General features: G+C 55.6%; 1 protein-coding gene across 13 annotated transcripts in view; it reads left to right on the top strand.

Annotated features, from left to right (window-relative positions):
* The window catches only part of ARAP1 (ArfGAP with RhoGAP domain, ankyrin repeat and PH domain 1), a 68737-nt gene that overhangs the window by 31919 nt on the left and 21525 nt on the right, over positions 1-15293 (top strand). For 12 of the 13 annotated variants that reach the window (XM_033205977.1, XM_033205982.1, XM_033205983.1 and 9 more), the window contains 9 exons: positions 7538-7704; positions 8294-8361; positions 8969-9099; positions 9201-9344; positions 10064-10133; positions 10402-10522; positions 10949-11151; positions 11558-11664; positions 14083-14282. In XM_033205977.1, coding sequence (XP_033061868.1) covers positions 7538-7704; positions 8294-8361; positions 8969-9099; positions 9201-9344; positions 10064-10133; positions 10402-10522; positions 10949-11151; positions 11558-11664; positions 14083-14282 — 1211 coding nt within the window. Of the gene's footprint in view, positions 1-3698; positions 3728-7537; positions 7705-8293; positions 8362-8968; positions 9100-9200; positions 9345-10063; positions 10134-10401; positions 10523-10948; positions 11152-11557; positions 11665-14082; positions 14283-15293 lie in introns of those variants that run through there. The other variant, XM_033205984.1, reaches the window with a different exon arrangement.

The following is a 15293-nucleotide window of genomic DNA, read 5'->3' as shown; positions in this document are numbered from 1 at the left end:
ACTTCCTGGAGGAGGAGGCATGTCCTGAGCACAACAGAGTTAATAATCCCAGGTCATTACGCAGAAAAAAAGCCCCCAGCAGAATGCTTGGCACATGGTGAGTGCTTAGCGAGTGGTAGCTGTTGTCCCAGGGAGAAGTGCTGAGAGCTGGGTGAAGGCGCAGTTGTGAGGATGGGCTCCAGGTTAACTGGGCGCTGCCGTGTGGAGAGGTTGGGGAGCTGCTGACCTTCTCCAGTGATGAGGATGCGAGTAGGGTGGTGGTCATTCAGTACACACTTACTGAAAGTCCCGTCTGTGCTGGGAACTGCTGGTGGCATGGAGAGGACTGGCCCTAGGGGCTCCCGGCTTGTGCAGAAGTTGAGAGAGGCAGGCTGTGGACATCCCATTCTAGCAGGTGAGACCCTAGGAAGGGCTGTCTATGCTGTCTATGCTGGGGCAGAAGTGAGCAGAGCAGAACCAGGAGAGTGCTGGAGGGGATGAGCTTTGAGTTCATGATGGAGGAGGAAGGACAAAGCCACAGAGGAAGCAGGAGGCATAGGACTGAGGCCTGGGCCCCTGAGAGTCCAGAGCATGATTGAGGAAGCGGGCAGCCAGGACAGTTTACCCCTGTGGAAAGGGGACATCAGGGTGGGACACAGATGTCCCCAGATCACTGGGCCCGCAGCCCTGATAGTGAGAGTCCAGGGGCTGGGATTGGGCCAGGTCCCTCCAAGACCTGTGTGACATCTTGTGGGGAGGTGGTGACTGTAGGATGGGGTTAGGTCTGGGTCCTCAGTCCTCTGAGGCAGTTCAGTGAAGCACACATTGACTGATATGACTATACTGAGTGATCGGAATTGTGGGGAGCCCCAGGGAGGCCCCATATCAGCCTGAGATGTAAGGGGAGGCATGCAATAGTGGGGAGGATGGATGTATGATTTGGGCTTTTTGTAGGACGAGTAGGCAGGGGAGGGTGTTCCAGGTGGAAGGAACAGGGTATCAAAGGCCTGTAAGTATGCACTGATAGACTGCAGTTCAGTCAAGGAGGGCTGGAGTGTGAGTATCAGGGTGAGTCCAGGGTCAGCCTGAGATATGCAGACTGCTCCACTCTGTGGCCTTCCTTCTGTCACAGTGAGACCTGGTTCTTTCGGCCAGAGATTGGTGTAGACAGAAAGATAGGAAGGGTTGGGGGTGAAGCAGAAGGAGACGGCATCAGAGGCCGCTAAGGCTATGAAGCTGGTTCCTGGCTCAGCCTGTAGGGCCTGGGTCTCCTTCAAGTTGAAGAGGTTCTGCTGATGCCATGTGCAAGTGGCCCTCCTTTACTGAATTATCAGTAAGCCTGGAGACAGATTAGCGAGGAAACTGAGGCTCAGAAAGGAAGGGACTTACTCAAGGTCCCAAACCAATGAGTGGTTGAGCTGGGTTCAAGCCCAGGTCCGCCTGGCTCCAAAGCCCTGTCTCTGGTTAATTGAGTAATTACATATCTCATTTGACCTGGGACAGACCCTGTTTATGCCTGCTGCCCTGACATATTTATTAATAGTGCCTCTTTTAACTCTTAGAAGTGTTTCTGGTTTATACAATGAACTATGTGGTCATGGGTAAGAGGAGGGTGACCGTGGGCAGGGCTGTGATGTGTTCCCTCTCAGATGGGTCCTGAGACCTGGTGGCCCGTGGGAGGAGGCTGGCCTCAGAGAAACCTTGGGACCGTGGCATGACCTTGTTTGTTCGGCTGTGGTGCTGGGCTGCCAGGGTTCAAATCCCAGCTGTGGCATCAAAAACAAATAACCCAACAGCGCTGTGCCTCAGTTTCCTCCTCTGTAAAGTGGAATCATGACGAGCCTTACCTTACAGAGCTCTGTGAGTAGATGAATGAAGAATCCATGCCAAGTGCTCAAAAAATGCCCGGGAACACACACACGTAGACACGCACAAACACAGTTAATGAATCCAGGTGTTTGTAAGTCCCTGCTGAGTGCTGGAGATACCCCAATGAGGATGGGAGGTCCATGGTCTGCCTCTCGACTTCTGCACAAGCTGCACCCTCCTCTTACCCATTCTGCATTCTGCATTCTGCATACCCTCCATGTCCCCTAACCCCCAGGCATGAGGTCTGCTGTGTGTATTTTCTCTGATTCTATAAAATAGATTCTGGCCGGGCGCGGTGGCTCAAGCCTGTAATCCCAGCACTTTGGGAGGCCGAGACGGGCGGATCACGAGGTCAGGAGATCGAGACCATCCTGGCTAACACGGTGAAACCCCGTCTCTACTAAAAAAATACAAAAAATTAGCCGGGCGAGATGGCGGGCGCCTGTAGTCCCAGCTACTCGGGAGGCTGAGGCGAGAGAATGGCGTAAACCCGGGAGGCGGAGCTTGCAGTGAGCTGAGATCCGGCCACTGCACTCCAGCCTGGGCGACAGAGTGAGACTCCGTCTCAAAAAAAAAAAATAAATAAAATAAAATAAAATAAAATAGATTCAAGCTGAGGGCCCAGGCTGGGGTGAACCAGCCCCTTAGCTGCCCGGGGTGCCTAGTCTCTTGGGAATAGTGGGTAAGCACGTGGGTTCACATGCCTCTTGGGTAGAGGAGAGAAGACTGAAGGAGCAGGGAGTTGCAGTGCAGGGTGAGTGGGGAGCAGCTCTGTGGGAGAATCTTGGAGCTTGCCTAGAGGGGGAGTCTGGCTGAGCTGCATTTTGAGGTGGAGGTGGGCTTCTGTGGGCTTTGGGAGGGAGAGGGCAGAAGAGGATGAAACTGTGTGAAGGCTTGGAGGTGGTGCCATTGAGGACGTGGTCCAGTGGGTGACAAGTCAGTGGGTGACATCCAAGCCAGGCCTCAGCTGGACCTCGTGATTGGAACGGGGCCTACTCTAAGGGGTGCAAGCAGTGAGAGGCTGGGACTTGGGCTATGGTGGGGGCATTCTCTGGGCCCTGTTCTCGGTAGGGGGTCACTGCTTTCTCCCTGGGGTTTTCCCACATGTTATGCCTTCCTGAAAGCACTTCTCCTTTCCTGGGCTCTGTCCTGACTCAGCAGTGCCCTGATACCCTGTGGTAAGCAGGCAGTCAGGGAGCAGCCAGGAGACTTCCTGGAGAAGGTGGCTAGAATTTCCCAGATGCTTCTGAGAGGTCCCTTTGTTCCACCTTCATGAGACACGGTCCCTTCCCTGTGAAAGCTCTGCTGGGAGAGCAGCCCTATGCATCGGTTTCCCTCTGCCTTCTTGTCGTGGCAGGGCAGTGATGTGTTCCCTCTCAGATGGGTCCTGGGACCTGGCTGCCCATGGGAGGAGGCTGGCCTCAGAGGAGCCCTGGGACCCTGGCATGGCCTCGTTTGCTCAGCTCTGGTTCTGGGCTGCCAGGGTTCAAATCCCAGCTGTGGCATCAAGAACAAATAACCTAGCATCCCTGTGCCTTGGTTTCCTCCTCTGTAAAGTGGAATCATGATGAGCCTTACCTTACAGAGCGCTGTGAGTAGATGAATGAAGAATCCATGTCAAGTGCTGAGAAAATGTCTGAGAACATACACACGTAGACACACATACACACAGTTAATGAATCCAGGCGTTTGTAAGTCCCTGCTGCGTGCTGGAGATACCCCAATGAGGAAGGAGGGTGTGGAGCTTGCTTCAGGGAACCCGCCTGCTGCCTGAGATGGATAGACCCCTTGCAGCTGATCAGGACAGTGACGGGAGATGCACTGTGGTGCCAGAGGAAGGGGGCTGATGCTGCTGGACCCCAGGGATGAGGACAAGCAGGTGGGCAGTTTTTATTTATGGCTACCACATTCCCCTCAGCTCTGGCCCTCAGACCTGGGGGAGCTTTGGGAGCCAGGCTCCCTCAATCCTGCTTGGCATTGGAGGGATGGCACCTATCCCCACCTTCCTGGACTGAGGTCTGACTGGCCCTGGCCTGACAGCTTGGAATTCTGCTCTCTGCCGATCCCAGGCTGGGTTTCCAAGGCCCCTTCCTCTTGGGCTCTGGGAGGTAGCAGTGATGGATTGATCTGCCCGTCAAGAAGTCTCTAAGGGAGGCCAGGTGTGGTGGCTCAAGCCTGTAATCCCAGCACTTTGGGAGGCCGAGACGGGCGGATCACGAGGTCAGGAGATCGAGACCATCCTGGCTAACGTGGTGAAACCCTGTCTCTACTAAAAAAAAAAAAATACAAAAAACTAGCTGGGTGAGGTGGCAGGCGCCTGTAGTCCCAGACTGAGGCAGGAGAATGGTGTAAACCCGGGAGGCGGAGCTTGCTGTGAGCTGAGATCCAGCCACTGCACTCCAGCCTGGGTGACAGAGCGAGACTCCGTCTCAAAAAAAAAAAAAAAGTCTCTAAGGGAATCGCAGGTGACCAACTGGGGCCAGCACCCCAGGTCATGCTCTTGGGCCTTCAGGCACTCCCCTCAGTCACCTGGTCATCGTTCACCCCTTCCGTTGCCTTCCCTTCCACCTGCCATCTACCTGCCCACCTGTCCACCCACCTTGCCCGCATGCTCTTGCTACTGACTGGGCGGGGGTACCAAGTCAGATGCTGCCCGTGCCCCAAAGGGACTCAGGTCATGTAGGAGAGACAGCCTGGTGCAGTGTCCACTGGGGGGTCTTCATAGGTCCAGCTGTGAGAGTATATTCCGACTCAAGACTCCCGCAGGACCACCCCTTGGCCCCAGATTCCCAGAGAGGCCCGTCGGATGGGGAGCAGCTTGCTGCCAGGGCAGAGGCAGGCTTTCGTCTGCCATGGGGTCTTTGAAGCAATCCGAGCCATAGCCCACGCAGCTGTCCAGGAGCCATTCTCTGTGACCCTCCAAGTGACAGCTCGGGAGTGAAGGACTGGGTCTCACAGCGGATAGTGACTCACAGGGAGCCAGCCTGGCTTTGAAAGCTCTTGCCTAAGGGGCCGGTAGTCTTCTAACATCCATACAGGTGTGGCTTTAACTCCCTATGTGGGATGTGCCCAGTTTGCAAGTCACCACACTGAGCGAAGCAAAGCGCCGGTTTCTCTACCAGGTATAGAATCTGCTTATAGTTTCTCTCCGTCCGGACGCTATTCCTGTGCAGGCCGTGCTGCCAAAGGCAGTGGTTGCCTGGTAACATGGCTGACATGCCACTGTTTGCAGGTTTCTAGGGGAACAGAGCTAGAAACCTAGTCAAAGGCCAGCTCTTCACACAGAAGAGGAAAGGGATTGATTAACTTTTATCTATACCTGGAGAAGAGACAAGTATAGTAGAAGGTGATGTGGAAGTAGCCAAGTGTCCTAAGAAGCTCATAAACTTTGGAGTCAGGGTTCATATCTTGGCACAAAGGAGATACTTTGAAAAATGTCATTTAGAATAATTTGTATGAAGGCCTTTTTTTTTTTTTTTTTTTTTTTGAGATGGAGTCTCGCTCTGTCCCCCAGGCTGGAGTGCAGTGGCGCCATCTCGCCTCACTGCAAGCTCCATCTCCTGGGTTCATGCCATTCTCCTGCCTCAGCCTCCTGAGTAGCTGGGACTACAGGCGCCTGCCACCATGTCTGGCTAATTTTTTGTATTTTCAGTAGAGACAGGGTTTCACCATGTTAGCCAGGATGGTCTTGATCTCCTGACCTGGTGATCCACCCACCTCGGCCTCCCAAAGTGCTGGGATTACAGGCATGAGCCACTGCACCCAGCCATTTGTATGAAGGTCTTTTTTTTTTTTTTTTTTTTGAGACGGAGTCTTGCTCTGTCGCCCAGGCTGGAGGGCAGTGGCCAGATCTCAGCTCACTGCAAGCTCTGCCTCCCAGGTTTACGCCATTCTCCTGCCTCAGCCTCCCGAGTAGCGGGGACTACAGTCGCCCGCCACCTCGCCCGGCTAGTTTTTTGTATTTTTTAGTAGAGACGGGGTTTCACCGGGTTAGCCAGGATGGTCTCGATCTCCTGACCTTGTGATCCGCCCGTCTCGGCCTCCCAAAGTGCTGGGATTACAGGCTTGAGCCACCGCGTCTGGCCATGTATGAAGGTCTTAATGGACAGCAGCATAAAGGAGGGTCAAGGAAGACTTTCAGAGAAGGGAAATGTGGTTTTAGAGTTAAATGATTGCTTTGGGAAGCTGAGGTGGGAGGATTGCTTGATGCCAGGAGTTCAAAACCAGCCTGGGCAACATAACAAGACCCAGTCTCTACAAAAAATTCAAAAATTAGCCAGGCATGGTAGCGCACACTTGAGACCCACCTACTTGGGAGGCTGAAGTCAGAGGATCACTTGAGCTCGGGAGTTTGAGGCTACAGTGAGCTGTGATTGTGCCATTGCACTCCAGTCTGCCACAGAGTAAGACCCAGTCTCTTAAAAAAAAAAAAAAAAAGTTAAAAAACGAATGGATGTTCCCAGGCAGAGAACAGGGAGAAGGGTGTTATTGGTGGAGGCAACAGCAGGAGGAAAGGCCTGGCATCATGACCACACCCCAGGCAGACCCTGTCACTTCCTCCCAGCCCCTCCTTGCTTTCATGGTAGCCCCACACCGTCAGCCATGGCCAGGAACACTGGGGCAACAGACAAGGCCAAAAATAACCCAGGGAGAAGTTGCCCGTCCACCCTGATTCTCCTTCTTGGCCCCTGCAGGACAGTGGCAGAGACAGCTGGTGGGGCCAGGCCTCCAGGGCTCAGGCACCTTGTTCCAGCCTGTGGTCTCTGCACATCCTGTGTGCTGGCACATGACACGTCCTGTCTTGGTTAATCCTTCTAGCACCCTGCCAGGTCAGTGATATAGCCCCTGTTTTACAGAAGAGGAAACTGAGGCTCAGAGGGACTAGGTGCTCAGCTCAGGACACACAAGAACTAAGAAACTAAGGCCGGATTCAAATTCATGTCCTTGATGCCAAAGCCCTTCAGAAGACAGCCTGCCAGGAGCAATATGATCTGTACTGAGACAGATGGGAACACTGTGTGGCTGTGAGAGCCCAGGAGGCCCTGAACCTGGCCTTGGAGAATCAGGGGAGGGTTCTTTGGGGAGTGGTAGCAGAGGTGAGGTGCTGGTGTTGTGGGAGATGGGTCTGGTGGGATCAGGTGAGTTTGAGGAGTCTGAGGGCACCAGGAGGTAGTGAATATCCAAATCTGGGCAAGAGCAAGGTGATCTCGAGACAGAGACCCACAATTCAGGGCCTTAGGAATTGGTTTCTGAGGCTCTAGTCTGTGCCTCGGGCTTTGCAGCTCATTTCAATCCTGTCCCTTCTCTTTGCTGTCAATGCCTTCTTACCCTTAAAAGCTCAGGTCAAGCATCACCTTCTCCACGAAGCCTTCCCTGACTCCCCATTCTGATCTTTATCCCTCCTTCAATGTGGAGACCCAGTGGATACATGTGACTAAAAGCTAGAGCACTGGGGATAGGTGACCACCTCATTCAGGTCAAAGAGGGTGCCTGCTTCCTTTAGGCTTTGGGGAACCAGGAACTCATCTTCTGGGAGATGAGTTGAGGAGGGCTGTGTGCAGGAGGGCTCCTGTCTGTGTGAGTTTGTGTAGTGCCTGAGTTTTGCTGCAGTTCGGGTCAGCTGGGGGCTCGGTATGTTTCAGTCTTGGCTCTGTTGCTTAGTGATGCCCAACTTTTGTTCTGTTCCCAGCCTGCCCACCAAGGAGGAGGAGTCGTTGCTGCCATTGTCATCCCTTCCCCAGCCAGAGCCTGAGGATCCCCTGTCTGCCCTCCCCCAGGGGCCTCACCAGCCCCCCTCTCCACCTCCCTGCCCCCCAGAGATACCTCCAAAGCCAGTACGCCTGTTCCCGGAGTTCGGTGAGTGCTGCAGCCAGGGGATGTGGCTCTGGGTGGATGGCCTGGGATCCCTGGGATCAGGCCTCTGGAGGGTATGCAAGGATCACACTCCCTTCTGTGCAACCCTGCTACCAGCCCATTCTGTGGCCCCGGGCAGGTCACAGCCTCCCTGAGCACTATTCTCTTCATCCTCACAATGGAGACAGTGCCCACCTATCTGGCCTCCTGACTGTTAAGTGTGGGGCCATGGCCAGCTTTGCCAGTTACCCATGGTCTGATTTTCCATGGTGTTGGGTGGTTTGCTTTTCCTGGGGTTGGCGACATTTCTTGATTCATATTGCCTTTGACAGTCCTTACCCTGACCCCCAGGTGCACCACTGACTCAGACCTCCCTGTGGTGTCCCAGCCTCTCCTCTGCCACCCTTTAGTGCTGTCCTGAGGCCTGAGGGTATAAATCACACTTCCTATCCCCTGTGCCTGTTTTTGAAAGCCAGGGGGAAGTGGGGGTGGGGGTCTTGGCATGGGGGAGGCTTTGTGAAGCCCAGTGTGGTGCCCCAGGAGAGGAGGCCAGGCCCCTTGCCCTGAGTCCCCACAACCCCTCTCTCACCAGATGACTCTGACTACGATGAGGTCCCAGACGAGGGGCCAGGGGCCCCAGCCAGAGTGATGGCCAAGAAGGTGGGGCTAGGCATGGGACTGTCTGCCTGTCAGTGTGTTGGGGGGGTACCCAGCTGCCTGTCAGATCCTGGGGACCACCATACAGAGAGTGGGCAGCCATTTCTCGGGAGGCTTCCCCTTTCCCCACCTCACTCTCTTGCCATACAGGGGTCAGGAGTCACGTGTGGCCACAGCGCCCTGGGCCAGGGGTCGGGGCTCTGGTGTGCCTCCCCCAGGCCCTGGCTGCATGTGTGTGGGCATGTGGCCTCCCCCCACCCTCTGTGTCAGGAGCTCGTGTCTTATCCCAGAGTGTCTGTCTCTCTTTCACTTCTTGCATTCCCGTGTCTGTCTGTCTTGCCTCCCTAGCCTGCAGTCTTTTTCTCTGTCCCTTTATCTTTCTGTTTTTGTCTGTGTCCTAGGTCGGTGTCTGCCACTGGCTCTCCTGTCCCTGTGATCTGGGTCCCTGTGTGGTCTCTGCTGGCAGGGGGAGGGGAGTGTGAGGAAACAGAACTAAAAGTGCTGGGCTGTGCGGGTCGGGGCTGTGTGGACAGAGGGGCTGTGGCAGCCCCGGGTGGGTGTGATCTGTGGTTTGAAGGAAAGGATGACGCTGAGTGGGTCTTGGGGGCAGGAGGAGTCCCCAGTGAGCCGAGTCCCACGGGCCGTGCGTGTGGCCAGTCTGCTGAGCGAGGGAGAGGAACTGTCTGGGGATGACCAAGGGGATGAGGATGAGGATGACCACGCCTATGAGGGCGTCCCCAAGTGAGTGTCCGGCCACCCTCCTTCCTACTGCTCAGCCCAATCCCAGCCCGCCCCCTCTTCGCCTCCTCAGCCCAGCCCCCCATCCCCTCATCTCTCGCTAGTGGCGGATGGCACACCAGCAGCCTGAGCTTGTCCTTGCCCAGCACAATTGCTGCGCCACACCCCATGGACGGGCCGCCTGGGGGCTCCACCCCCGTCACACCAGTCATCAAGGCTGGCTGGCTGGACAAGAACCCACCGCAGGGGTGAGTGAGGCCTCTTGGGTCCTGGCGTGCTCTGCATGGGGGAGCGGGGGGCAGTGTCCAGGACCCCAGGACGCTGGTATGGCGGATCTGAAAGCCAGAAGAGCCTGAGATGATTTGCACAGGTCTCCCTCCAGGCAGACTGTGACCACCGATGATGCCCTCCAGACCCATTTTATTGCCCTGAAAATTGGGAGGTCGCTGGGCATGGTGGCTCACACCTGTAATCTCAGCACTTGAGATGCTGAGGTGGGAGGTTTGCTTGAGGCCAGGAGTTTGAGACCACTCTGGGCAACATAGCGAGACCTTGTCTTTACAAATAAATTTAAAAATTAGCCAGGTGCAGTGGCTCATGCCTGTAGTTCTAGCTACCTGGGAGACTGAGGTGGGAGAAGCACTTGAGCCCAGGCATCTGAGGCTGTAGTGAGCTAGGCCTGTACTACTGCCTTCCAGCCTGTGTGGCAGAGTGAGACTCTGTCTCAAAATAAATAAATAAATAAAATAAAATAAAATAAAATAAAATAAAATAGATGTACTACTTTGAGTCTGACTTCAGTCACTTTTGCTGTGAAATCCATCTTCTTGCCAATGGCCATTTGGGATCCTTCCTCCCTAGAACCTGGCTGATCCTCACTCTGAGTGTGGCTTCTGAGGGCTGGGGTAGTCCTGGAACGTGTCCTCCCACCCCCAGTCATTTGCCTGTTGTCCCTCTCCCTCTCCAGATCTTACATCTATCAGAAACGATGGGTGAGACTGGATGCTAATCACCTGCGATACTTTGACAGTAACAAGGTGAGGCCTGCCTCAGTCCTGACGTGACCTTGCTGTAGCCTAGGCTGGCCCCAACACTGGAACGAGGTGGCGTCCCTCCCCAGAGGAGTCCTCGCCAGAGCTCTAAGTCTGACCCCTTAACCCATGTCCTCCTGGCCCTCTGCTGCAGTCAGGGTCAGCACAGGGTCTTGTCTCTGACCAGCTGCAGGAGACAGGGCTGCAGCCTTCATTTCAGCTGAGGCTGGAGCGAGGGCTGGGTCCCATAATACAGCTCCTGTCTCTCCCCCAGGACGCTTACTCTAAGCGCTTTATCTCTGTGGCCTGCATCTCCCGCGTGGCTGCCATCGGGGACCAGAAGTTTGAAGTGATTACAAACAACCGGACCTTTGCCTTCCGGGCAGAGAGTGATGGTGGGGAGTGTGGAGTGGTGTGTGTGTGTGTGTGTGTGTGTGTGTGTGTGTGTGTGTGTGGAAGTGGGTAGAGAAGACTGGAAGTTTGGGCAGAGGAGGGGGAAGAGAAGCATGGCACATCTGCCGTCTCACATCACATCCAGGGAGGCGTGGTCCCTTTGTGAGGTGGGTGGAGGAAGGGGGCACCCTCTGTGACCAGCTCAGAACCACACAATCAGCGGGAGCAGGCTTGGAGGGGTGAGGTCACTTACCCAGCATCAGTGGCAAAGCTAGGATTGAGCCTGAGCTCGTTCAAGTCAGAGAAGTCAAGCAAAATGATAGGGGGGCAATCTGGGTGGGCTTTCTGGAGGAGGTGTTGCCTGAGAAGCCTAGGGTCAGGAGAAGCCAGGCCGACCTTGGGCTTACTCCTCCACCCTTCTCCTGTAGTGGAGCGGAAGGAGTGGATGCAGGCCCTGCAGCAGGCCATGGCTGAGCAGCGTGCCCGGGCCCGGCTCTCTAGCGCTTATCTGCTGGGAGTTCCAGGCTCAGAGCAACCTGACCGTGCTGGCAGCCTGGAGCTTCGTGGCTTCAAGAATAAGCTGTATGTGGCCGTGGTCGGGGACAAAGTGCAGCTCTATAAGAATCTAGAGGTGCTAAGGGGTCACAGAACCTCTCCCCTCCCCTGCCCGCCTACCCTGCCCCAGGGTCACCTAGGACCTTAGCTCTGCCTTTTCTGTTCCCTCTTTCCCTGCACTGAGCCCAGCCCTTTGCCTGGATGTGTCCTCGCTTTCCCCAGTTCTGACCACTTCCCCCAAGCTCTGAGCATCACCCTCCAGTCCCTGCCCTGGCCCCTGCGCCCCCGCACCTCTGCTCATTGCTGTGTGGGCCCTGAACCTGCAGCCCCTTGCCCCGCCCAGCTTCCCATGTCCCCCGCTGTCTCCCTCCTGGGCACCCCCCCAGTCCCTGAGTTGCACCACCTTCCCTTCCTCTCCCCGTCCCAGGCCTCATGCCCTGCCCCTAAAGCCTTGCCCTCATCCCGTCCCACCCGCCCTCCAGGAGTACCACCTGGGCATTGGCATCACCTTCATCGACATGAGCGTAGGCAACGTGAAGGAAGTGGACCGGCGCAGCTTCGACCTCACCACGCCCTACCGCATCTTCAGGTGACCCTCCATCCTCTTGGCTCACCGGCATCCTCACTCCTTCCTAATGTTTTCCTTTTGCTCAACGTGGGAGGCTGCCCCTTCCTGTGGGATTGGTTCCCTCACCCTGCCCCGCCCTGCCCCACCTGTGGAACCCCTCTCCCGTCACTTGCTAACTCACTCTGATCTCCCTTCCTCCTAAGAGGTCTCACTCTCCACTGTGCCGCTTGGCCACTGCTGTCCTCCCCTGCCCGCCATGCTGCTCAGGGGTTGCCCATGCTGGCCTCCTGCACCCACTGCCCCTGCGCTTACACCACCCCTGGAGAATGCTCTTGTCTCTCATGAGGCTGCTCCTCAGTCATTGTCTCTAGGCCACCAAGGCTCTGCCGTCTTGGTTTCCTTTGATCTTAGCTGTCCCTTGGTGTCTTTCTTTGTCCTCTGCCCTCTCCCTGGGCAACCTTGCCCACTCCCAGGCCTTCAGCCGCTACCTCTGACATACTGAACTATGGCTGGGTTCGAATCCTGGGTCCATCACTGACTAGCTGTGTGACCTGGGAAATCACTTGGCCTCTGTGTGCCTCAGTTTCCTGGGGAAGTGTTTGTAATACTGGTAGTAACTGCTCAATAAACACTAGCATCACCCCCAACCCTCCCGCTTCTCTGCTCTTAGCCCAGGTGTCTATCTCCAGTGGGATCTTTCTGCTGAGCTCTGTCCTGCATGTCTGACGGCTGTAGTCACCTCCTGCTTTCAGCTCCCTGTTCTTCCCAGGGGCCTGTCTCCCCGACCAAGAGGGAAGGACTCATGTCTTTCCTTTTTTTTTCTTTTTGAGACAGAGTTTTGCTCTGTCTCCCAGGCTGGAGTGCAGTGGCACAATCTCGGCTCACTGCAACCTCTGCCTCCAGGTTCAAGTGATTCTCCTGCTTCGGCCTCCCCAAGTAGCTGGGATTACAGGTGCACACCACCACGCTAATTTTTGTATTTTTAGTAGAGACCGGGTTTTGCCATGTTGATCAAGCTGGTCTCGAACTCCTGACCTCAGGTGATCCACCCACCTCGGGCTCCCAAAGCGCTGGGATTACAGGGGTGAGCCACTGCACCTGGCCCGTGCCTTTCCTTTTTACCCCATCTGGCCCCATCCCTCTGCCGTCACCCTTCTGGCCCGGGCCTGGTGGACCCTTGGCCCCAGCGCCTGCCTCCTCACTCTTAGGCCACCTGTGCCTGTCAGCCTCTTTACTCCAACTGCTTTGACTGCTGGGGGGCCTTATTTTTGAGAGAGAAGTTTTTATTTGCTCATTTCTTGCATTTGAAGTTCTCTTTGATGACATCCTTGGCCTGAGATTCTTTGCCATAGACCTTAACTACCACACAGCTACAGCCCCACCGGACGGGCGTTCTCTGATTGTCAGTCTGAGAGGCCTGCCCATTCCCGGGTTTCTTGTTGTCATCAACCTTAAAGAGGTAGACTTGGTGTTCTACACAAAGGGCCTCCCCCAGCTGGCATGCGTGGCTCATTGCATTTGGGTGCAAGCAGAGGAAGATGAGCTTGGTGTCTTGGCTCCACCTTTGGCAGCTTTGCAAATTGCATGTGCTAGGTTGTGGAGGAGGAGGTCTCCAGCACCTCCATAAGATGGCATTAACGGCCATCACACCTCCAGCAACGATGCCTTCCTTGGTTGTGGCAATCGGTTATGGGTGGAGTAGACTCATGGTCACATGTGTGACTCGGTGGTGGCAGGGAAAGAGCCAGAAGGGTCTTTTTAAAACTAAATTTTTTCAGGGACAGTCATCATTTATTGTTCAACCAGGGCCTCCCACCCTGAAGAGCAGGGCATGCTATGGCAGCCACAGGTGTCTGGGTATGCTGGGCCAATGGAGTGCTTTGTGGGGTGAGGTCATGGAGCATGTCACAGTTGGGGCTGGGGTAGGAATGAGGATGGGGATGGGAGGAGTCTTTTACTGTGGATTCTCCATCGTCCTCAGGGTGCACTTTGACTTCCTCTGCCTGATGCAGGCCTGTCCTGTCCGTCTTCCAGCCTCTTCTCTGCCAGTCTGACCTCTTGTCTCCTGGAATGCCCCCTGTGCCATCCTGCCCCTTTGCACATGCTGTTCCCTCTGTCTAGACTGCCCTTTCACCTCTTCACCTGGCTCAGCCCTTCTGATCTGTCAAACCTTAGCTCAGGCATCATTTTCTTCCCAGCAGCCTTCATTCCGCAGGCTGGGCAGAGCCCCCCACTGGGCTTCCCTGCCCCCATACGCTGTTGGGTTCCTGGTGTCCTTGCCTTTGTCCACACCTACTCTCCCTACTAGAATGGGATGCCTCACTCTTTTGCCTAAGCGCTCCCAACACCTTGTCCCCCACTTCATTCTGTGCCTCTTCGTGCTGCCCCCAAATCCCTCTGAGTCTATCCCCACCAACCTCCCCACCCCTGTGTCCCCAGCTTCTCTGCTGACTCAGAGCTAGAGAAGGAGCAGTGGCTGGAGGCCATGCAGGGAGCTGTCGCCGAGGCCCTGTCTACCTCGGAAGTGGCTGAGCGCATCTGGGCTGCAGTCCCCAACAGGTTCTGTGCTGACTGCGGGGCTCCCCAGCCTGACTGGGCCTCCATCAACCTCTGTGTCGTCATCTGCAAGCGCTGTGCAGGTGTGTGTGCTGGGGTTGGGGCACCAGGCAGAGGTGTGGTGGGGTTGGCCATTTGGGATGCCAGGGGTCCTATCTGGAGGGAGGGCCTGGAGTGGAGACAGCAGTCAAAGAGTTGCTATTGATGAGGCTTCTCCTGCACACCAGGCCTTTCCCCTGTGATTAGCCTTGAGTCCTTACATTGCCAGGCTGGGGTTCAACTTCTCCCATCACGGGTGGGGACACGGAGGCACAGGGAGAGGAAATGGCTTATTCAGGGTCACCTGGCAAGATTTGAGCCCAGGCTTGTTGGGGTCCGGTGTTCCTCTGATGTCAGAAGAATAGGGGAGGCCAGACAAGAGGAATTGGCAGGAGCCAGGCAGGGCTTTGCATGCAGAGGGAGGAGCTGGTGTTTTGTCTGGAGGGTGACGGGAGGCAGGGACGTGGTCAGATTTGTGGGTCAGACTCTGGTTGGTGGGTGGAAACTGAGTTAGAGGGGCAAGACTAGAGACCAGTGAGGGGACTGCCATAGGATCCAGGAGAGGGAGGAGGAGGAAGCCTGGCCTGGGGAAGCCGTGAGCATTTGAGGGCTGTTGAGGATCTATGGTGGAAAACTCTCAATGACTGGATGACGAAGATGAAATGCAAGATGGTCGAGCCCAGGGTTCATTCATCTGCTCAATCAAGGCCACTCAATTTGGCCACTGCGTGCCAGATGCTGGGGATTCTGTCCTCCTGGGAGCTGACATAGCCCAGGTGGTGGCTGTGGGCTGCTGGAGGTGGGGATCCAGGTGGAGGAGCACGTCTTGGGAAGTGTGCTGGGGAGGCCCTCTGTGAGGAGGTGACATGCCCGCTGAGATCTGAATGGCAAGAAGGAGTGGCCATGAGGACATGGGCGATGACAGTCTGGGTAGAAAGATGATGTAGGGGAAGCAGGTAAGGAGTTGTGATCTAATTCTGGGAGCCACTGGAGGGTGAAAGCAGGGATTAGAAGTCAGGGATTTGCATTTTAAAGAGATCACCTCTGGCAGGGCT

This window comes from Trachypithecus francoisi, unplaced genomic scaffold, assembly GCF_009764315.1.
Source record: "Trachypithecus francoisi isolate TF-2019V2 unplaced genomic scaffold, Tfra_2.0 Lachesis_group8, whole genome shotgun sequence".
NCBI classification, from domain to species: Eukaryota; Metazoa; Chordata; class Mammalia; order Primates; family Cercopithecidae; genus Trachypithecus; species Trachypithecus francoisi.
This window is presented reverse-complemented; position numbering and strand designations above follow the sequence as displayed.